General features: G+C 46.6%; 1 protein-coding gene across 1 annotated transcript in view; it reads right to left on the bottom strand.

Annotated features, from left to right (window-relative positions):
• Window positions 1–2,027: 2,027 nt before the first annotated feature.
• Window positions 2,028–23,099, bottom strand: part of LOC137528088 (zinc-alpha-2-glycoprotein-like) — a 42,799-nt gene continuing 21,727 nt past the window's right edge. The window contains exons 3-6 of the mRNA XM_068249350.1: window positions 19,437–19,721; window positions 18,385–18,678; window positions 7,622–7,735; window positions 2,028–4,726 (exon numbers count right to left, since the gene is read on the bottom strand). Of these exons, the coding sequence (XP_068105451.1) occupies window positions 4,692–4,726; window positions 7,622–7,735; window positions 18,385–18,678; window positions 19,437–19,721 (728 nt within the window). The 3' untranslated portion in view covers window positions 2,028–4,691. The remainder of the gene's footprint in view (window positions 4,727–7,621; window positions 7,736–18,384; window positions 18,679–19,436; window positions 19,722–23,099) is intronic.

Below are 23,099 nucleotides of genomic sequence, written 5' to 3'. Positions count from 1 at the left end.
GCTTCTGCGTCCATCTGCGTCGGCCCGGAAGTCATGTTAGTCTATGGTGATGCTTCCGTTCACTTCCGCGTACCCCGAAGTAGGAAAAGACCACAAACGCACATCACTTCATATCACGTAGCATTCCACAAAGGCCTGTTTTTGGCGTTGCGTTGCAGTGTGGCTGCCGCAGCGCCAGTTTGCTGTGTTAAACCGGCCTGACAGTGGCGATCAGTGCAAAACTGAAGGACAGGGTGTTGCACACAAACACCTCTGCTCTCCATTGAAGCCTATGACATTCTCCATTTTGAAGGAGAACACATTTTCTGATGATTTATAAAGTAACTATAAAGCTGATCAACCCTGTATAGTAGGCAAGGTGGCAGTTGTTTAAAAAAAAAATCCTGAGGGAAAAATCTTTTTAACATTTACATTTCCCCTGTGTCATCAGGTGCATATACAGTGCTGCCTATAATTATTCATACCCCTGGCAAATTTGACAGGAAATGACATTGGTTTCTCCCAAAAGATAATAAGACAATGTACAAGAGGCATTATTGTGGAAAAAAAAACATTTCTCAGCTTCTAATTACATTTGAGCAAAAAGTGACCAGTCCAAAATTATTGATACCTTTTACAAACTGTAACAGTCTGTGGGAAAATCCAAAGTTCTATACCATTCCAAATAGTCCAAGCTGTTCTAAAGCACCCTGATTAATTGGGAACAGCTGATTTAATCAACTCAACAGGTGAAAAACAGCAGCTCTCTGCAATTGGTTTGTGGACAGTCTTAGACAAATGAGCTCAGTGAGGACCTGCGGCTGCGCATTGTGGCTGCTCACAAGTCAGGAAAGGGCTACAAAGCCATTACTAAATGTTTTCAAGTTCCAGTGGCTACACTGCTGGGTTTCACAGATGCAGACCAAGGAGGACGCCACTTCTCCTGATAAGGCAAACAAAAAGTTTGCTTGGCCTTTTCAAATGCTCTGGACAAAGAAGAATACTTCTGGTCTTCTGTGTTATGGTTAGATGAAACACAAATTAAATTGTTTGGTCACAATGATGTTTCCTTCATTTAGCGTAAAAAAGGAGAAGCCTTCAACCTAAAGAACACCATCCCCACTGTCAAACATGGTGGTTGAAACCTTATGCTTTGGGGTGTTTTTCAGCGAATGGACCAGGGCACCTAATCACTGTAAATGGCACTATGAAAAAAGACCAAAACATGAGTATTTTCAATGACAACATCAGGCAGTCTGCAGAGAAAATTTGCCTTGGGCACCAGTGGAAATTCCAGCATGACAATGACCCAAAACACACAGCAAAAGTGGTGAAGAAATGGTTAGCAGACAACAACATTACGTTTGAGTGGCCCAGTCAGAGTCCTGACTTGAATCCAATTGAGAATCTGTGGAGGAAGCTAAAGATCAGAGTGATGGCAAGAGGACCCTCCTATCTGAATGATTTAGAAGTTGCATGGGAAAAAAAATTCCCTGTGGAGACATGCAAAAAGCTGGTCTGCAATTATAGGAAGCATGTGACTAGCCAATAAAGGCTTTTCTGTTGAATATTGAGAAGGGTATGATTAATTTTGGACTGGACACTTTTTGCTCAAATGTAAATAAAAGCTGAGAAATGGTTTTTTTTCCACTATCATGCCTCTTATACATCTTATTATTATCTTTTGGGAAACACCTATGTAATTTCCCATCAAAAAAAATACTTGCAGGTTAAATAAAAGTAACTTTAAGTCAAAATTTGCCAGGGGTATGAACAATTATGGGCAGCACTGTATGTAGGAACATTGCTGCATGCTGAATGGCTACAGTGAAGAAAAGACCAGAGCACTTGCACTTCCAATAGGTATTTGTGCTCCGCTGCTCTGCTATTCAGTTGGGGGAAGAGGCCACACCCCCATGAAAAGGAGGTGTGATTTGGGGGGGTGGTCTGAACTTAAGGGCGGAGTTTAGGGCTCCAGAACTTCTGTGCCTATAGGCTCCTGAGCAACCATGTGGGGCACGATTAGAAAAGACAAGAAAAGGCCAAGGTATTTCAGCACCAAAACAGATTTTTATTCAACCACCATCCAAGTGCACTGACCATGTAAAACCACGAAATATACACGAAAAAAATAATACAAAAAGTAGGCAGATTAACATACAGTCAAAGGGTACCAGAATAATGAATAAATATAAGAGCTGACTATACTTGGAGGTTTTTCGGTGGCGCGATAACCTTGGAGAACCCTTCCGGCTTCCCCTTAGTCTTCGTGTTCCTCCTCGACGTTCAAAGTTCCATCTGAGACCAGGTGAAGCAAGGGTGCAGCCCTATCCACATGCCCTCTTTGATCATGTTGCTGTACAACTGTGCAAATCAGCCGTGGCTGCAAACATTCTGGGCATGTGCGGTTCGAATATATTTGTAACCGGGAATATGCACAACGCTGCCGGCCGAGTCTTCTACACACAGCCCAGTGGGGGCACACACAAAGAGCTGAGGGCCCTCTGAGATTATGGGGCCCCGAAGGACCCCAAGGTATGACCAGCTCCTCTATTTTTTAGCTCAGGTGTGCATCAAAACTTCACTCAGACTTCATAGAAATACAATCTATAAATAGCACCAAGAATGTATCTGCAGTTTCTAACATAATATCTAGCCAAGACAGACTTCCAGAGTAAATGAACTGTAGTCTGGAGTTGTTTTTTGCCCATCTTTGACACTCAGGAGTGCACTTCCCATTAAGCTGAATAAGAAAGTGCCTATAGGTTTTGTGGCTGGAGGAAGCACCTGTTCAGAGGGGATTCCATACAGCCACACACACACACAAACCTATACAAACACACACAGGCACAGACACCCTCCCTTTCTCTGTCTGCCATGCACAAGCTGGCTGTAATCATGCTAGCAGAGGAGGCAGCAGGAGGGTGGAGCTGCATCCTGTGTGTGCTCCTCCCCTGCTGCATGTTCTATATATAGGGCCGGATTTACCATAAGGCACTGTAGGCACGAGCCTACAGGCGCCTGATGATGGAAAGGCAGCTCACTCCCCTCCCCGAGCGCCTCTCTCCCTACGCAGAGTCCCGATGAGATAGTAAATAAGAGATTCCTTACCCTGCTGTCGGCATTCAACTGATGAGATCTCCCTTCAGTCAGGGGTACCTCTAGCTACCTGATACTTGGCGACACCTCTAGCTACTTCATATTGAGGTTCCTTTAGTTACTTAATACTTGGGGGCAACTCTAGCTACTTAACGTTGAGGGTACATCTGGATACCTTATACTAAGGGGCAAATAGGGCCACCTAGGATGGGCAAGGGAAGTAAGGGAGAAATGGCAGCTGGGACAGCCAGCACACTTGTGGTGCGGTTCGGTGGGGGTTTGTAGCATCCTAAAGGGCAAAGTCTAAGGTGCCAGGACATCTGTGCCTATAGGCTCCTGTGCGGTAAATCCAGGCCTGTATAGTGACCTCTCCCTCCTCCAGCACCCCCAATGACTCCCCCTTCCTGTAGCACCAACACTGACCTCTACTTCTCTCAACATCCACCCACACCTCTTCCCCATAGCTGACACCCAGATCTCACACTCACTTGACACCAAGTACCTGCGCCCAGGCCTGACATTGCACCCAGTAGTCACTCCTGCACACAGCCTCCACATGACACCCACTATCTGCACCAAGCACCCACTTAACCAGTGCCGGCACCCAAAGTACCTGCATTTAAAACCCACGTGACACCCAATGCTCACCCATAGTCAGCACCCGGTACAGGCATGGCACCAAGTATTTGCAGCCATATCACACCAGTTCTGCACCCAGCACCCACATGACATCCAGTACACACCCCCTTTTTTAAATTTGAGGACCTTCTACACGACCTGGACTGTGCCTGCATAGTACATTCTGGATGATGTCAGCACAACTACGTGAGCCACACATATTGGAGCACAAGTAGGTCTCTTGTACCGGAGAGGACCTCGGCTACTGGCGGGGAACAGAGCTGCGGCGAGGGCACAGGATGGCTGCAAGGGGCTGGAGGAAGCCCCAAGTAAGTGGATTTTTTTATTTTTATTCTTCCTGGACGTGTCCTTTAAGTTTAGGGTTCAGTCGCTAATCTAAGGATTGAATCTTTAACTTTAGGAATCACTCCTTAACTTAAGGACGGAATCCTTAATTTAAGGATTTCATGAGGTAAATTGCTTAGTGAATACTAAAGCAGTGTAAAAGGGATGTACCTTAGGGCTTGTACACAGGCTCGATTACTGTCCCCATAAACAATGTTTGCCCTTTCATTAGGGTGGCACTGTGGGGAATGAGCATTGTACAGACACCCTGGTCAGCTACAGGCAAGCATAGTCCAATACCAATGGAGAAGGGATGACAGGACAGCACACGTGTGAGTGAGCAATTTTCTGATGACCAGGTAAGTACAAGCACAATGGGTTTGTTTGTCATGCATCCGGATGCAGCTGTACACACACTGGATTCTCAGGCTGAAATGACATTGAACAACTATTTTGGCCGTTGGATTTCTAGTGTGTATGTGAAGCTTCAGAGAATGATGTGCATTGATGGGCAGTGCTTTAATCATGGCAGATTTCATATCTATAGTATCCTGAGTTAATTTCACTTTCATACAAACATTTCATACACAAGAATAGCTAAAATAACAAATAAAGCTGAATGGTGGTTGAAGAGGCCTGTAGACATCTCATCAGTCTGGTTCAGTGAGTGCTTTGTTTTTCCGACCTGTAAAGAGAGAAAAAAAATAAAATAAAGTGAATATCTAAAATGATTTTACTGTTTTTTTATTTTATAATTTCCTGTGTTTGATAGAATCCCACTCATACCAAAACAAATAAATATGCATCTGCACTTTTAAGTGCATTTTAGAGGTGCATTTAGAGTTCTGCCAGCTTATCTGGAGACCTCACCTGGAGGTAGAAAAAAAAAGCAGTTTTTTGCTTGTCATCACATTTTACCTATTTTTATAGCGAGATCAGGGGTTTCTCAGCCTAAACAACCTACAAGTACAAAACAGTGAGACATGTTGGCAGTGGTGCGTTGCGGTGTAACCACCACTTTGTAATGCAGCTTACGGCACTGCTATGTACAACCTATGCAATGTTCACAGTGCAGGGGTTGCGTTATAACAAGTTGCAACATCATAAGGCACTGCATGCAATACGTTACCCTTAAAGAGGAGCTGTTAGGTATAGGGTCTCAGAGAAAATAAACACACATATCAGTAGCTAAATATTGGCTGTTACTTACATTACATATGCATTTCACTGTCCACGTTTGGATTTCACAGAATTTGTATATAGTATATGCAGAGAATGATGCTCCTGACAGTTCATGGCAGGTTCCATGTTTGTCTGTGTCCTATGAAGCCAAATGTGTCGTCATGTCCTGACTGCTTCCTGATGAGTCCACTCACAAAAAAACCTCCTAATGGAAAACACTACTGTGCAGTGAATATTAATTAGCCATGTGGCTAGGAACAATAGCGGGCTCCTGCAGTGTACTCTGCCCAGAGATTTATCAGTGCTGTGAGCTGCTATTGTAACTTGAGCCTGTAACTTCTCACTAGCAGCCGAGGGGAGGGCCCCAGAATGCTTTGCAGTATGGTATGCGGCCTCTCGTCCTTTTTAAGGGCTTGGGAATACAGAGCCTTGCTGTCAGCACACATCAAAAGTAAGAGATTTTTAACTTCAGTATTGCCTTTTTGGCTTCCTTCTAAACTGTTTAACACAGAATAGAGGTTAGCTTTTGCAGCCTGACAGTTACTCTTTAAGCGTGCGTGTTAAAGTGAAACATACTTTTTCATTGACTGTATGCTTCATTCTACCTGACGCAAGGTGTGCAAAACGTGCGGCACCGCTGTTCAGATCTGTTGCATTGTATTTCTACTTTCACAGGGAATGCAACAGCCACTATCAATGTGGACTAAGTGAGGATTCTCACTTGTGTCTGCAGGAAACGCAGATGATTCCTCTCAAGATTTGTGCAAGATATGTGCATTTTTTATTTATTTTTGTTTGTTTGTTTGTTTTTACAGTAGCCTGTGATTTTCAAAGAGAAATCTCTTCTGAAAAAGTAGTGCATATCTTTTATTTAAATGCTAAACACAGTCGCAGAGGTTTCCTGAAAATGCAGCAGGCCCATAGAAAAGCATTACTGGCGTTTTTATCTGCTATTTCACATTGCGGCAAAATGCCTGTGATTTTAACAAGTGTGATCCCTGCCTAAAACTCCTACACATCTGTCTGTTGGTGGAGATTTGAAATGAAATTCAACAAGTCACTTCCTCTAAGGACTGGTTTACACAAAAAATGTGTGTGCTTTTAAGGACAACTGAAGTGAGAGGTATATGGAGGCTGACATATTATTTCCTTTTAAAGGAGAACTGTAGTGAGAAGTATATGGAGGCTGCCATATTTATTTCCTTTCTAAGTAATACCAGTTGCCTGGCAGTCCTACTGATCTATTTGGCTGAAGAAGTGTCTGAATAACACCAGAAACAAGCATGCAGCTAATCTTGTCATATCTGTCAAAATTGTCAGAAAAACCTGATCTGCTGCATGCTTGTTCAGGGGCTATGGCTGGAAATATTAGAGGCAGGGGATCAGCAGGATAGCCAGAGAACTGGTATTGCTTAAATGGAAATAAATATGGCAGCCTCCATACACCTCTCTCTACAGTTCTCCTTTAACCACTTGAGGACCCACCCTTTACCCCCCCTTAAGGACCAGCGCTGTTTGTTTGGATCTGTGCTGGGTGGGCTCTGCAGCCCCCAGCACAGATCCGCGGCCACACAGAGCGATCAGATCGCCCCCCTTTTTTCCCCACTAGGGGGATGATGTGCAGGGGGGGGGGTCTGATCGCTCCTACCTGCAGGCATGTTGCGGGGGGGGGGGGCACCTCAAAGCCCCCCTCCGCGGCGACATTCTCCCCCCTCCCTCTCCTACCTGCTCCCCCGGGAGATCTGGGCTGCACAGGACGCTATCCGTCCTGTGCAGCCAGTGACGGGACGTCCCCTGTCACATGGCGGCGATCCCCGGCCGCTGATTGGCCGGGGATCGCCGATCTGCCTTACGGCGCTGCTGCGCAGCAGCGCCGTACAAATGTAAACAAAGCGGATTATTTCCGCTTGTGTTTACATTTAGCCTGCGAGCCGCCATCGGCGGCCCGCAGGCTATTCACGGAGCCCCCCGCCGTGAATTGACAGGAAGCAGCCGCTCGCACGAGCGGCTGCTTCCTGATTAATCAGCCTGCAGCTGGCGATGCAGTACTGCGTCGCTGGTCCTGCAGCTGCCACTTTGCCGACGCACGGTATAAGCGTGCGGTCGGCAAGTGGTTAAGCAATACCAGTTGCCTGGCTACCCTGATGACCCTGGCTACCCTGATGACCCAATGCCTTGAACAAGCATGTAGCAGATCAGGTTTTTACATTAGTATCAGATCTGACAAGATTAGCTGCATGCTTGTTTCTGGTGTGATTCAGACACTACTGCAGCCAAATAGAACAGCAGGAAATAAATATGGCAGCCTCTATATTCTTCTCATGTCAGTCGTCCTTTAACCTCTTAAGGACCACAGGCAGAAGAGCTATTGGATTATAAAGCCTTCAGCTACACCCACCTGAAATCTTTATATACACAGTAACTGGGACAAGAACAACAGCAGCAGCAGCAAATAGTACAAAGAGCCGACTGTGAAGAGATCTCCCCTTCAGCTGTGAATACCAGGAAGCATCTGCAATTAGAATTAAAAATGCTATCATTATAATATCTATAAGATTGAAACAATGTGCATTTTTCCACGAGGGAAAAAATAAAACAGTTTTGTTGCTCTTTTCACAAATTGCATGCAATTCCTATTGCCACATACCTCCCAACTTTTTGAGATGAGAAAAAGGGACACTTAAGCCACGCCCCTGCCACTCTCATGGTCACGCCCCACCACGCCCCCTAGTCATGCATACCATAAAGATTTCATAAGAAAAATATGTTGTTTTATAATTCAAACCACACTGGTCCTTTCTATCCTGGTTAATTTTCCTTCATACGAACATTTTAAAATTAGTAATATATAAATTTAAAGGATGGGAATAAAGTTTAGAGTCAATCAAACACATTTTTAGTATAGAAATATACAGTATATATTTATGTAAAAAGAGCGACAATGTCCTGAAAGAGGGACAAATGAGGAGGAAATAGGGACAGAGCTCCCAAAAAGGGACTGTCCCTCCGAAAGAGGGACAGTTGGGAGCTATGTTGCCAGGAATCAGCTGCTGTCGGCTGAGGTGTGCAGAAAACTCAAAGAATTGTCAGCGGAAAACAATGTCCGTTTTCAATTGTATGCAAGTGTGATCCCAGCCTTAGGGTTACGCCAGAAGGGGAGTAACAATACATCTTATTACACCCATGACTATGGCCTCAATTCATTAAGCTTTATCAAACGTTTGATAATTTACCTCATGAGTAAAATCTAATTTTGAATTCACTAAAGGTGTTATAGATTTATCAAATGTTTTATCGATAATACGTTCAGTAAATCTGTAGCACCTTAGTGAATTCAAAATTAGATTTTACCCATGAGGTAAATTTTACCCATGAGGGCACATATACCCCTGGCTACCTATTCTGGGGATACCCCTGCCTAAATATACTGGGCACATATACACCTGCCTACATATACTGGGCACATATCCCCCTGGCTATACAGTGGCTTGCAAAAGTATTCGGCACCCTTGAAGTTTTCCACATTTTGTCACATTACTGCCACAAACATGAATCAATTTCATTGGAATTCCACGTGAAAGACCAATACAAAGTGGTGTACATGTGAGAAGTGGAACGAAAATCATACATGATTCCAAACATTTTTTACAAATAAATAACTGCCAGGGGGATATGTGCCCAGTATATTTAGGCAGGGGTATCCCCATAATAGGTAGCCAGGGGTATATGTGCCTAGTATATGTAGCCAGGGGTATATGTGCCCAGTATATGTAGCCAGGGGTATATGTGCCCAGTATATGTAGCCAGGGGTATATGTCCCCAGTATATGTAGCCAGGGGTATATGTCCCCAGTATATGTAGCCAGGGGTATATGTGCCCAGTATATGTAGGCAGGGGTATATGTGCACAGTATATGTAGTCAGGGGTATATGTGCCCAGTATATGTAGTCAGGGGGATATGTCCCAGTATATGTAGCCAGGGGTATATGTCCCAGTATATGTAGGCAGGGGTATATGTGCCCAGTATATGTAGCCAGGGGATATGTGCCCAGTATATGTAGCCAGGGGGATATGTGCCAAGTATATGTAGCCATGGGTATATGTCCCAGTATATGTAGCCAGGGGTATATGTCCCAGTATATGTAGCCAGGGGTATATGTCCCAGTATATGTAGGCAGGGGTATAGGTCCCCAGGATATGTAGCCAGGGGGATATGTGCCCAGTATATGTAGCCAGGGGGATATGTGCCCAGTATATGTAGCCAGGGGGATATGTCCTCAGTATATGTAGGCAGGGGTATATGTGCCCAGTATATGTAGTCAGGGGTATATGTGCCAAGTATATGTAGCCAGGGGGATATGTGCCCAGTATATGTAGCCAGGGGGATATGTGCCCAGTATATGTAGCCAGGGGTATATGTCCCAGTATATGTAGGCAGGGGTATATGTCCCCAGTATATGTAGCCAGGGGGATATGTGCCCAGTATATGTCCCAGTATATGAAGCCAGGGGTATATGTCCCAGTATATGTAGTCAGGGGTATATGTCCCAGTATATGTAGCCAGGGGGATATGTGCCCAGTATATGTAGCCAGGGGTATATGTCCCAGTATATGTAGGCGGGGTATATGTGCCAGTATATGTAGTCAGAGGTACATGTCCCAGTATATGTAGCCAGGGGGATATGTGCCCAGTATATGTAGCCAGGGGTATATGTCCCAGTATATGTAGGCGGGGGTATATGTGCCAGTATATGTAGTCAGAGGTATATGTCCCCAGTATATGTAGGCAGGGGGATATGTGCCCAGTATATGTAGCCAGGTGTATAGGTCCCCAGCTAGCCAGGTGTCTCCCCAGCAGGAGGGGAGCAGCGCAGAGAAAGAGAGCTTTGGGGACAGCGGGGAAGGGCGGACGTCTCCCCCCCTTCCCTCACCTTGGGGCCCCCCTTCCTGGCTCTCCCTTCCGGTATCCTTTAAATCTCGGTGTCTAAAGTGGGCGGAGACTTACCGCCGTTCTTCCAGCCTTCTAGTCAGGGGTATATGTCCCAGTATATGTAGCCAGGGGGATATGTGCCCAGTATATGTAGTCAGAGGTATATGTCCCCAGTATATGTAGGCAGGGGGATATGTGCCCAGTATATGTAGGCAGGGGTATATGTGCCCAGTATATTTAGTCAGGGGTATATGTCCTCAGTATATGTAGGCAGGGGTTTATGTGCCAGTATATGTAGCCAGGGGTAAATGTGCCCAATATATGTAGCCAGGGGGATATGTGCCCAGTACATGTAGCCAGGGGGATATTTCCCCAGTATATGTAGCCAGGGGGATATGTGCCCAGTATATGTAGGCAGGTGTATAGGTCCCCAGCTAGCCAGGTGTCTCCCCAGCAGGAGGGGAGCAGCGCAGAGAAAGAGAGCTTTGGGGACAGCGGGGAAGGGCGGATGTCTCCCCCCCCTTCCCTCACCTTGGGGCCCCCCTTCCTGGCTCTCCCCTCCGGTATCCTTTAAATCTCGGTGTCTAAAGTGGGCGGAGACTTACCGCCGTTCTTCCAGCCGCTACTCTACTCAAGACCAGACTAGCCGCGCACAGAGCAGAGCGTCCCTTGCGGCTGGAAGAACAGCAGTAAGTCTCCGCCCACTTTAGCCACCGAGATTTAAAAAATACCGGAGGGGAGAGCCAGGAAGGGGGGCCCCAAGGTGTGAGAAGGGGGGGGGGGGGGGAAATCCGCCTTTCCCAACTGTCCCCAAAGCTCTCTTTCTCCGCGCTGCTCCCCTCCACACATGCCTCTGAAAAAACTAGGTGGACGTGGTCCACCTGCGTCCATGCCCCACTCGACCCCTGCCCTTCTCTCTGTTTCATCCTTCACTGCTCAGCCTGCTTCTTACCAGCCCTGATAAAATCCCCGACTGAGCATTCAGTCTGGTTTTGCTCAGAAATCTTTATAGCTGAGTCTGTCTTCTGTGCTGTCTTTTCAAGCCCAAGCCTGCCCCCTTCTGGCTCTGCTCAGGAATCATTATAGCTGAGTCATTATAGCAAAGCCAGACTGAAAGCTCAGTCAGGGATTTTATCAGGGCTGATAAGAAGCAAGCTGAACAGTGAAGAATGAAACAGAGAGCAGGGTAAGTGTTTTTTGTAATGTTCCCACTGATATAAATGGTAAAATAAATGAGGATGCTTCATCTCTGGTTCACTTTAATGTTCACAACCCTTCCTTTGCCTCTTCTCTGTCCCTTGGGACCCATCTTACATGAGCCATAAAACAAGTGTGGCCATCATAATCTTCAAACCTATAACAAGTGCAGCCACAAAAGCACCTGATCTGGAGTATCAGAGAAAGGGAAGGTTAGTAATTGGGGCCCTTACTCCTCTGCGCCCCCCCTGCAGTTTCTGGGGTTGCTCCCGCTAGTTATGCCCCTGTATGCAGGGTAGTTATCATCCAGATCAGATCTGCTATTCGGAGAGTTTGGGCTGCCAGTCTCTGCAGGTAGACCACATGATGTAGAATATCCAGTGATCAGATGGGGGAATTGACCAAGTTGATGAGATAAGTGATACTTTTTTTTTTTCCCCCAGGAGTGGTATGTACACCTTAACCCTCTGGGCGATACAATTACATCGCCCAGGAGGGGGCGCAGCACTTTTAAAACATTTTTTTTTTTTAAATCATGTAGCTAGCCCCCCACTCCCTCCGATCGCCTCAGGCGATCAGCGCAAGCAGGAGATTCCATTCAGAACGGGATCTCCTGCTTGGCTTCCCCCGTCGCCATGGCGACGCTCGCGATGACGTCACCGACGTCGTGACGTCAGAGGGAGTCCCGATCCACCCCTCAGCGCTGCCTGGCACTGATTGGCCAGGCTGCGCAAGGGATCTGGGGGGGCTGCGCGGCACGGCGGGTAGCGGCGGATCGGCGGCGATCGGAAGTTACACACAGCTAGCAAAGTGCTAGCTGCGTGTAACAAAAAAAAATTATGCAAATCGGCCCACCAGGGCCTGAGAAATCCTCCTGCGCGACATACCCCGAGCTCAGCTCGGGATTATCGCCCAGGAGGTTAAAGCGTGAAAAGCAAATTTCAACAGCAACGGTCTGAGTGTATTAAATGATAAAGATGCTAATCCTGCATTCAAAACTTTCATAACTTTTTCTGCTGTTATGGTTTGGAGTTATCACATACCTTAGGAGCACTGGCCCTTTAATTGCCATTGCCAAACAGTTGCATGCTGGGGGGGGGGGGTCTTTTTATCTATAATATATTCCTCCTCTTCCTTTATTTCCCCCTCCTTCTAATGGCATAAGACATTGCACTTCCTAATCTAGACCTCAGTGGGAGTGTCTGAAGACTCTAGTCAGGGGTCACCAGCCTGTGGTCCGCGGCCCACTGCTCCTCCATGGGACGTTTGCAGTTTGCAGTCCATGGGACTGTCCTCCTGAAGCCCCCCCCCCCACCAACCGGCCCCACTATATACTAGCCATACTGGGCACTATACTAGGCATACTGGGTCACTATACTAGCGATACTGGGCACTATACTAGCTATACTGGGGCACTATACTAGCTATACTGGGCACTATATTAACTATACTGGGGCACTACCTACCTATACTGGGCACTATACTGGGCACTATATTAGCCATACTGGGCACTATACTAGCCATACTGGGTCACTATACTAGCTATACTGGGGCACTACCTACCTATACTGGGCACTATACTGGCTATACTGGGCACTATACTAGCCATACTGGGTACTATACTGGGGCACTATACTAGCCATACTGGGCACTATACTAGCCATACTGGGTCACTATACTAGCGATACTGGGCACTATACTAGCTATACTGGGGCACTATACTAGCCATACTGGGGCACTACCTACCTATACTGGGCACTATACTGGCTATACTGGGCACTATACTAGCCATACTGGGCACTATACTAGCCATACTGGGTCACTATACTAGCTATACTGGGGCACTATACTAGCTATACTGGGCACTATACTAGCCATACTGGCCACTATACTAGCCATACTGGCCACTATACTAGCCATACTGGGCACTATACTAGCCATACTGGGCACTATACTAGCCATACTGGGTCACTATACTAGCTATACTGGGGCACTATACTAGCTATACCGGGGCACTACCTACCTATACTGGCAGGGCCGGCGCTACCATAGAGGCAAAGGGGGCAATCCCCAGGGCCCCAGAGCTTGTAGGGGCCCCCAGTGGCTACAAGAGGGAAAAAAAAATTCAAATCGGCCTTATAGTTTTTGATAAAATCGATTTTAAAGTTTCAAAGGAAAAAAAAATACACATTTAAAAACCTGCCGACTTTAATGGTTAATAGCAAATCCACCTTAAATGCTAGAAACCCTAAATTTGCAGGATATGTTAAGGAGATCATTGGGAATAAGAGGAAAAAACAATTTTTCAAAAAGACCTTATAGTTTTTGAGAAAATCGATTTTAAAGTTTCGATGGAAAAAAGTATACTTTTAAATGCGGTAAATGTCACTTTTAGTAGCAAACCTAACGGTAGTGTAATTTTACATGCATTAAAAGAAAGAGCAATAAATTTCCTGACGGGGTTTCCAGGGGTCCATACGCAGCCGTAGCGCTTTGGCCAGGGATCGCTATACAGCCGCAATATGGCTGTATGAAGATCCCTGGCATTTTTTCCTATTTTCCCAATTTTTTTTTTATGTTTTAAAAAAATTATGTGGGGTCCCCCCTCCTGAAACTTTTTAACCCCTTGTCCCCTATTCAGGCTGGGGTAGCCAGAATGTGGAGCTCCGACCGATTGCGGCTTCACACCGACTATACCAGCTGCAAAAAAGGTCCCTTAATGCCGATTTTTGTTCCGGGGGATCTGTTGGGGGGGCCCCCCAGGTTTATTTTGCCCTGGGGCCCCATTGTTGCTTAAACCGGCCCTGTATACTGGACACTATACTAGCCATACTGGGCACTATACTAGCTATACTGGGGCACTACCTACCTATACTGGGCGCTATACTAGCCATACTGGGCACTATACTAGCTATACTGGGGCACTATACTAGCTATACTGGGGCACTATACTAGCTATACTGGGCACTATACTAGCTATACTGGGGCACTATACTAGCTATACTGGGCACTATACTAGCCATACTGGGTCACTATACTAGTTATACTGGGCACTATACTAGCTATACTGGGGCACTATCTACCCATACTGGGACTATACTAGCCATACTGGGTCAATATACTAGCTATACTGGGACACTACCTACCTATACTGGGCACTATACTAATTATACTGGGCACTATATTAGCTATACTGGCTACTATACTAGCTATACTGGGACACTATACTAGCTATACTGGGGCACCATACTAGCTTTACTGGGGTAACTATACTAGCCATACTGGGGCAACTAAACTCCCTATACTGGGGCAGCTATGCTAGCTATGCCACCGCACCCCAGCTTCCCCCCGAGGTCCCCAGAGAAAAATTTGGGCAGAAAGTGGTCCCCGGGCCGGAAAAGTTTGGGGACCCCTGCTCTAGGAGGAGGGCGGGTAACAAATACACAATTAGCAAGAGAAGAAAAAAAAGAGTGTGGAAGGCAATGATGTCAGGAGGTCAAAGGTAACCAAGATGCAAAACTGTCTAGAATAGGATTCTCTGCTTTTTCACAGGAATCATAACGTGGACAGTGCGATACATCTGTTATGTAGAAGTAGTATTTATCTACTTATATACGGTATGTGTTTTTTATTTCTAGGTTAGCATGGGTGTCACTTGCTCTTAAAAGAAGGAGCAGTGCTTCCAGTTATCCCCAACCTCTCCCCCATTTCCCTCCCTGACTTCTGGGCCCATATCCTATTGACTTGACTTTTCTCCTGAGTTTCTCCAATTACTGTATTTTTTGGACTATAAGACTAACTTTTTCTCCCCTAAAAGTGTGTGTGTGTGTGTGTGTGTGTGTGTGCGTGTGCGTGTGTACGTCTGCACGTCTGCCAATACAAACCTCCAACTCGCTGCAATGTCAGGGACTCCCTGTACTGTGCCCATGCAGAGGAGGACACAGGGGGACAAATGGAGGACATGGGGACATAAAGGAGCATAGAGGAGGATACAAGGGAGACACAAAGGGGCAATTAAGAGGACAGAGGCGGACACATGGGGGACACAGAAGGACAAGGGGGACAGAGGAGGACACAGGGTACAAGGGGACATGAGGTACAAAGGGGCATAATCCACAAGATGCCCATTCACCATGGATGCACCAGGTTTAGTATATATATATTTTTTCCCCTGGTTTTGTGTCCTCTAAACCTAGTTGCCTCTTATGGTCAGAAGCGTCGTATAGTCCGAAAAATACGGTAGGTATTTTCAAACCTTATTGATAAAATACCTTTAGGCTTCTTGCACACCAAGACGTTGTGTTAGGTGCCACGTTAAGGTCGCATAACGTGCCCCTAACACAACGTATGGTGCTGCAAGAGCCGACGGTAGAGTGAGCCGCGTTAGGCGGCTCGATTCCTATAATGTCTCCCAGAGTGGCGCTGATTGGCCAGCGGGACCACGTGATGCGGAGCGAGACACTCCGCATCACGTGGTCCCGCCGGCCAATCAGCTGCCGCCAGTGCAGTGAATATTAAGTAGCCATGTGCGCGGCTACTGTAGCTGGCTCTCCCTGCCTCCTCTCCGCCCCCAACTGCGCATGTGCAAACAGTCTAACGCGGCTATAGCCGCTCCAACGCCGTAGCATGCTGCACTTTGCGGAGAACGTGCAGCATTACATGTAACGCAACGTGGGCTGTGTGAACAGCCCACTTGTGTTACATTGCTGTGCGTTGGGGGAGCGTTACAGGCGCACTAACGTGCGCCTGTAACGTCTTGGTGTGTAAGCAGCCTTAAAGGTCTTAGTATGAATTTAGTTTGATAATACTTTTTAAGTACTGTATTTTTCGGACTATAAGACGCACCCAGGTTTAGAGGGCAAAAACCAGGGGAAAAAAAAAATTCTAAACCTAGGTGCATCCACTGTCCAGGAGTGTCTTATACACCTTCCCCCCAAGATGTCTCTAAGTTACACTGCCCAGCTACAATAAAACTTGCTGCTCCCACCAACTATACTACACTACACTAAACTACACTTAACTACACTTAACTAACCCCTGATGCCCCCCTCCAGCTACACTGCACTAAACTACACAAATGCCTTCTCCCTCCCCGCTACACTGCACTACTTTACTCTAACCACTGCCTCTCCCCACCTTAGCTACACTAACAACTACAAATACATTGAGGAAATTACCAGCAGCTTCTTCTTCATAGCCAGGTCTGTTGTGGGTGTCCAGGCTGTAATTAATGCAAATGACATCCCTGCTGGGAGGCAGCAGCAGTAACGTGATGCAAAGTGTCTCTGATGTTCAAACAGCAGCCGCTTAATAAATGGATACTCGTCCTGGCTGGGATCCTGTTTGCGGCGGGGAGGCAGCTGATTCAGCGCAATCCTATTTGTTTTCAAAGCGGCATAACAGCAGCCGCTGTAATGACAGCGAATGCTGTTCCTGGATCCTCGCAGCGCAGAAGGGTGATCGCGCTGAGAAGTATGGTAATTAATCTTCAGCCGCTATAGCGGCAGAGTCCTCAGAGGCTTCCGTACTTCATTGTTTACTGGCGTCCTCTCATGATGACCCCCCCCGGCGCACGTGCGCACGTGCGCCGGGGTCATCATGAGAAGACGCCAGTAAACAATGAAGTACGGAAGCCTCTGAGGACTCTGCCGCTATAGCGGCTGAAGATTAATTACCATACTTCTCAGCGCGATCACCCTTCTGCGCTGCGAGGATCCAGGAACAGCATTCGCTGTCATTACAGCGGCTGCTGTTATGCCGCTTTGAAAACAAATAGGATTGCGCTGAATCAGCTGCCTCCACGCCGCAAACAGGATCCCAGCCAGGACGAGTATCCATTTATTAAGCGGCTGCTGTTTGAACATCAGAGACACTTTGCATCACGTTACTGCTGCAGCCTCCCAGCGGGGATGTCATTTGCATTAATTACAGCACAAGATACAAGTGCCGGCTTAGTAAGGGAAGGCACATGCGGACTATAAGACGCACCCAGTTTTTCTCCCTACTTTTGGGGGAGAAAAAGTGCGTCTTATAGTCCGAAAAATACGGTACTTTTTCCAATTTCTAAAAGCTGTGAAGTTATTTTTTAAATAAGAAGAAAAATTATTTACTGGGAGAAAAATAAATAGAAAATGTTTATTGGATAAGGGCCCACGTGAATGTTTCAAGGGCCCAGGTTCACCAAACTGTGGTAATATTCTTGTGCGCAGGCAGCGCGCAGCAACATTACCGGTAGTAACGGCAGAGGCTGGATGGTGTAATGGTTAAGGGCTCTGCCTCTGACGCAGGAGACCTGGGTTCGAATCTCGGCTCTGCCTGTTCAGTAAGCCAGCACCTATTCAGTAGGAGACCTTAGGCAAGTCTCCCTAACACTGCTACTGCCTATAGAGCGCGTCCTAGTGGCTGCTGCTCTGGCGCTTTGAGTCCGCCAGGAGAAAAGCGCGATATAAATGTTATTTGTCTTGTCTTGTCTTGTCTGTTAACCTATTAGCACCCCACACATGCTATGGTAATAGGAAGGTGCATAAACTGCTCACAAAGGGGAAAGCGGAAGTTTATTACAGGAAGTAAAGACTCCTCCAATCACAGTAGTTGGAGAGGAAAGCCAAACTGCATTACTGATTAACAGCTATTTGGGGTAGATATGGCATATTTGTGTTAAGGTGTAGATACATCTAGTGATTTTAGAGGCCCATCAACCAAGAGAGAGACAGGTCTCTCTCTTTAATCGAATCTAATCGAATCTGTTGGCCGCCATTAACCGCAGCCCAAATCCCGATCAATCTCACTGCCACGCACCAGATCAAACATGTCGGCCCGAGATTTCCCAGCATGTCCGATTGGTACATGCAAACAATTTTGGCTTGAAATTAGTCAAATTGTCGATTGGCATGCTCTTGGTGGAACTGATTTTCATCAGTTTCAATAATAATTATCGCATCTGATGGTCAATCAGCCACCAAGTCTACAGATGTATGGCCACCTTCAATAGTTCACTTATCCTTTAATTAGAAAAAAAATTGTTTCCAAAGTACCCCCAAAATCCAGTGCTGTTAAATCCATGGTAATTGGCTCCTCCAGGCTGCTGTGCTCCACATGGCAGGAGTAAGTGTCGCCCTCCCTTGTTGGCACTTCCATGCTGACTCTGGTCTGATAGGTGCCGTCAGGATGGGGGAGGATGGGACTGGCTTCATCTGAAGGAATATGGTCCTCTCCATTCCTCACCCACTTCACATCCACAGCTCGGGGGTGAAACCCGTACGCCAGACACTGAAGTCTTGTCACCCCGTCTGGGTGCTGACGGCCCCACACCTTCACCTCCGGACGCACTGACAGGAGAGAGAGAGAGAAAGAGAGAGAATCGTGTTACAATTATAGACCAGCATTAATCAGAAAACAGAGCAATGCTTTCTATGAACCTCAAAAGACAGTTGTATCATGCAGATTAGTTAAATGCAGCATATGTTGTTAGGCCAAGCCCAGTATTAGTCTTTAAAGCAGGATTATAGTCAGAATTTCTTCCCTGGCGTATAATTAAACACACAGCATGTTAAGGCCAGAGAGCTACCTCCATTTACTATTAGTAGAATATTGGTAACATTACCGATATATTTCACCCTTTAATAGACAATTTATTTAGAGTCTTGCAAGTGCTCCAGGGCAATTTATTTTAGCACCTTTGTTTATTTACTTGTTACATTTCCTGGCTTCTAATTAGTACTGCTGTAATGTGTATTTATGGCCACTTGTCGCTAGGGGGCAGAGCAAAACAAAAACAGAGAACTCCTGCTTTCAGTTTCTATATGTTCCTCTAGTAGAGAGAGATCAAAGCATTCCAAGAATTTTCAGCACAACAAATTCTGTCGACTGGGGTCAAAAGAAGTGCACGGTGAAGCTGCTTCTACAGGCTTAGAATGCTCTTGGCAGCGCTGGCCCTGTGGTTTCCGCAGAGGGAGGTTAAAGGGGTGTGATTGTTTGGTGGGGGTGGCATCAACGTTTTTCTGGTAGGCAGCATGACTTGTAGTTACACACCTGTATGCTATATTATATTTTTCAATAAAGCTTTAGTTTTACTGTTGAACAATACCATTTCCAGGATGATTCTTATTCCTCAGCTGTAAGTAATTCCGGAGCCACTCCTTGCAGGCGGTATCCTTAAAGTAGAATTGGCGATTAACGCTCTTGTGTCGTATGTTCCATTCTTTGGTTATTGCCACTGCTTCATCCGCAGCCGGCATAAAACGCTTTTTTCCATTATCCAGAAAGATAAAATCTTTGCCATGAGCAGCAAATTCCTCCTCTCCGCTGGTAGTGTTGTCATCGTACCACCGGCAGCCAAACCGCACTTGGTAAAGGTAGACATTTGTGTCATCTGAAAGCAGAAAAATGAGATTGGAAAAATAAAGAAGAGGGATGTGAAAAATGTACACTTTCGCCACTACTTCAGTAAAAAACAAACATTTCGCATTTTTGCAGAAGTCTATTGTGAAATGAAAACTTAAAGGATAAGCGAGGCGAGCAGTTAAATCTATCTTTACTTACCTGGGGCTTCTTCAGCACCTAGAAGTCACGGCACAGCTCAGGTCCTCTCTAGGGGAAAGGTGTTTCTTAAAGGGTGTCTTTTAAACTAACAGGGAGTCTCGTAAAGTAACATTGTAACTATAAAATTCCCCTCTGGGGGTACTTACCTCGGGAGGGGGAAACCTCTGGATCCTAATGAGGCTTCCTCCGTCCTCCTCTGTCCCTCCATTCCAGCACTGGCTCCCCGAAACCTCAGCTGACAGCCTGTGTCGGCTGTGGCGCAGGTGCAGTAGTGCCTGCAATATTACCTTCCCTGGCACCAGTGCAAGTGCAGTAGCGGCTCCCCGATGGGCTAAGGCGGAAATAGCCGAGTCCGATCGGGTGTGCTCTACTGTAAAGCAGACCCAATCGGCCTCAGCCATTTCCGCCTGAGCCCATTTGGAGAGCTGCTACTGCGCCTGTGCTGGAACGAGGTAAGTAAATATTTACCTTTCTGCTGTTCGGGGGCTTCAACGGAGGGAACAGAGGAGGACGAGGTAAGCCTCATTAGGATCCAGGGGCTTCCCCCTCCTGAGGTAACTACTTCCAGAGGTTTTTTTTAAAAAATACGTTTTCTTTAAGGATCGCCCCGATGGGTCGGCATCTTCTGCATGTCAGTGCCTGTGTGCGAGCGGGCCACATCATCAGGAGTGTACTGTGCAGTACTACTGTGCAGCAGTACGCGCCTGGTGATGTGGGGTGTTCTCACGTGGGGCAGGCACACATCCATGCATGTGCAGAAGACACCGACCCATCGGGATCGGCAATCCTTAGAGGCTGACAGCGGGACACCGGAAAAAAACAGAGCTGCGGCAAGGGACAAAAATGACTTCTACGCCTGAAAGAAGCCCCAAGTAAAGGTAGATTTAATCTCTCACCTCAGATATGCATGTCAACTTTGCTCTAAAACATTATTTACAGTATATTCTATGCAACCAGCATTTTTTTTTTACTAGACCAGCATTGGAAGGGTTACACAGAGGTTTAAAGTTCCTGGAGAGAAATGCAGACGCATCCGAAGCTTACATAGATACATTTTGTTTACTTAAATGTATCTAAGTGTGGAATGTGACTCACTCTCTCTGACTTTGCAGGAGCTGGAGGACAGCCAAAGAGTGTGTAACATTTCTCACTTGTTACATTCTATTTAGTTAAATGTATCTATCTGAACTTCTGCATATCTCTCCACGGAACTTTAAACCTCTGTGTGTAACCCTTCCAATGCTGGTCTAGTAAAAAAAAATGCTGGTTGCATATAATATGCTGTAAATAATGTTTTAGAGCAAAGTTGAAATGCAGGGTTATATTCCGCTTTAAATCACAACCAAACCCCAAATTGAACAATACAATTGTGTTGATTATTGTTACTTGTAAGTATTAGATTTGGTACTTAAAAAAAGAGGATTCATAATGACTCATAAGCAGAAAGTTAATTTATACAGGATAGCCATTGTTGTGTTAATGTTCCTGGTTTCATCATCAGAAACACTTCTTTCCGTCTCAGTCATCAGGCAACTATAAATATTTGCCTGGAGCGCCGTGGGTGGGGGAAGGGCGCAAAGCAGGGGGGCCACTCGCCGCGGCTGCTAATGCAGCCAGTGTGTGTTTTTTTTCCATCATGCTGGCCGCCTCTATGACAGGCAGCTGAGCTCAGCTGTGCCGCCTACTGGACCGCCCCCTTCCCTCTCCACTCAGAGCGACAAAGGCATAGGGAGGGGGGGACATCTGTCTGCAGGCACAGCATCCTGGGGAGCGCTTCGGCAGTGAAACCGATGCTATACTTTACTAGCCAGAGTCTCTGCTATGTATCAGCAGCTGCAGAGCTCAGCACTTGGCTGCCCCGCCCCCTATCTCTCCCTGGCTGTGTCACATTACACATACAGCCTCTTTCTCATTGCTCAGCCCAGCGCGAGGTTTAAAACTACAGGAGGAGATCTGCTGCTGCTGCCAGACATGCAGAGGCATAAGGTGGGGGAGATTTCATCTGTCCTTGGGTACAGCATCTGGGGGGGCGCTGCTCACATGCCTCCACTCACTGCACGGCTGCCTGGCACTAGCAGTAGTTCATGAAATAGCTGTAGTCTCCAGCACCCCCCACTGCCCTCCCTCCTCCCTGTGGGTCACTTGCCCTGTCCTAAACACTGATAGAACTACAGGAAACATTGTGGATGCAGAAGACACACATACTGCTGTCCGTGTCTCTGCTCTACCTGAACTATTGACCCCTGTGTGTGCCTGTCCTGAGCTGACTCCCCCCATGGAAGTATTGCTACTGAAGGGAAGCCAGAGGTGATATGCCAGCCCAGGTCTGGCGATAGCAGAAGACAAACTAAAAGCCTCTCATCTGATTACTCTAGTACAGTCCACCAACAGCCTGCAGAGATCATTCGGAAGCAGACAGTTTAGAGGTATGCAGGGCATTGTATGGGATGCACACGCACAACACACATACAAACACATTTGCATAGTATACAGATGCACACACAAACACATGCACAGAGTACACACACACACCTGCACACCAAGCTTTTTATCTGTGTATGCTAATCTCTGATCTCCAAACCGATGCAGCCAAAAAGTGCTTGGCTTTACTATAGCCTATCACACATTCCCAACCCAAACTAACCCGACGCTCATTTATAGTATAGCTGAGCACCCAATACTGATTGCCAAACTGACACCACCGAACATTGCTTGGCTATAATAAAGCAGAGGGCTTATTACAGATAAAATCTTTGCTGTGCCGCTCTGGAATCCCCATACAACTAGTCTGAGATTGGCAATACAATGGCAGAATGCTGGCACCTAAATTACGCACTCAGTGCCACCATAGCGGGATGTTGCATTGCAGCCTGTGGCAGCACCCTAATAACCAGACATGTCAGGAGCCCATTTTAAAGGACTACTGTAGGGGGGAAAAAACAGTTAGACCTACCTGGGGCTTCTAGTGATCACCCGCAGACGTCCTGTGCCCGCGCAGCCACTCACCGATGCTCCGGTTCACTTCTGGAATTTCCGACTTTAATGTCGGAAAACCACTGTGCCTGCGCCGCCGTGCTGACGTCACCAGGAGCGTACTGCGCAGGCACAGACCATACTGGACCTGCACAATACACTCCTGGTGACATCAGCGGGAGCGAGGACACAGCAAAGCAGGCCCAGTGGTTTTCCGACTTTAAAGTCTGAAATT

The sequence above is a fragment of the Hyperolius riggenbachi genome, chromosome 8, assembly GCF_040937935.1.
Source record: "Hyperolius riggenbachi isolate aHypRig1 chromosome 8, aHypRig1.pri, whole genome shotgun sequence".
NCBI classification, from domain to species: Eukaryota; Metazoa; Chordata; class Amphibia; order Anura; family Hyperoliidae; genus Hyperolius; species Hyperolius riggenbachi.
This window is presented reverse-complemented; position numbering and strand designations above follow the sequence as displayed.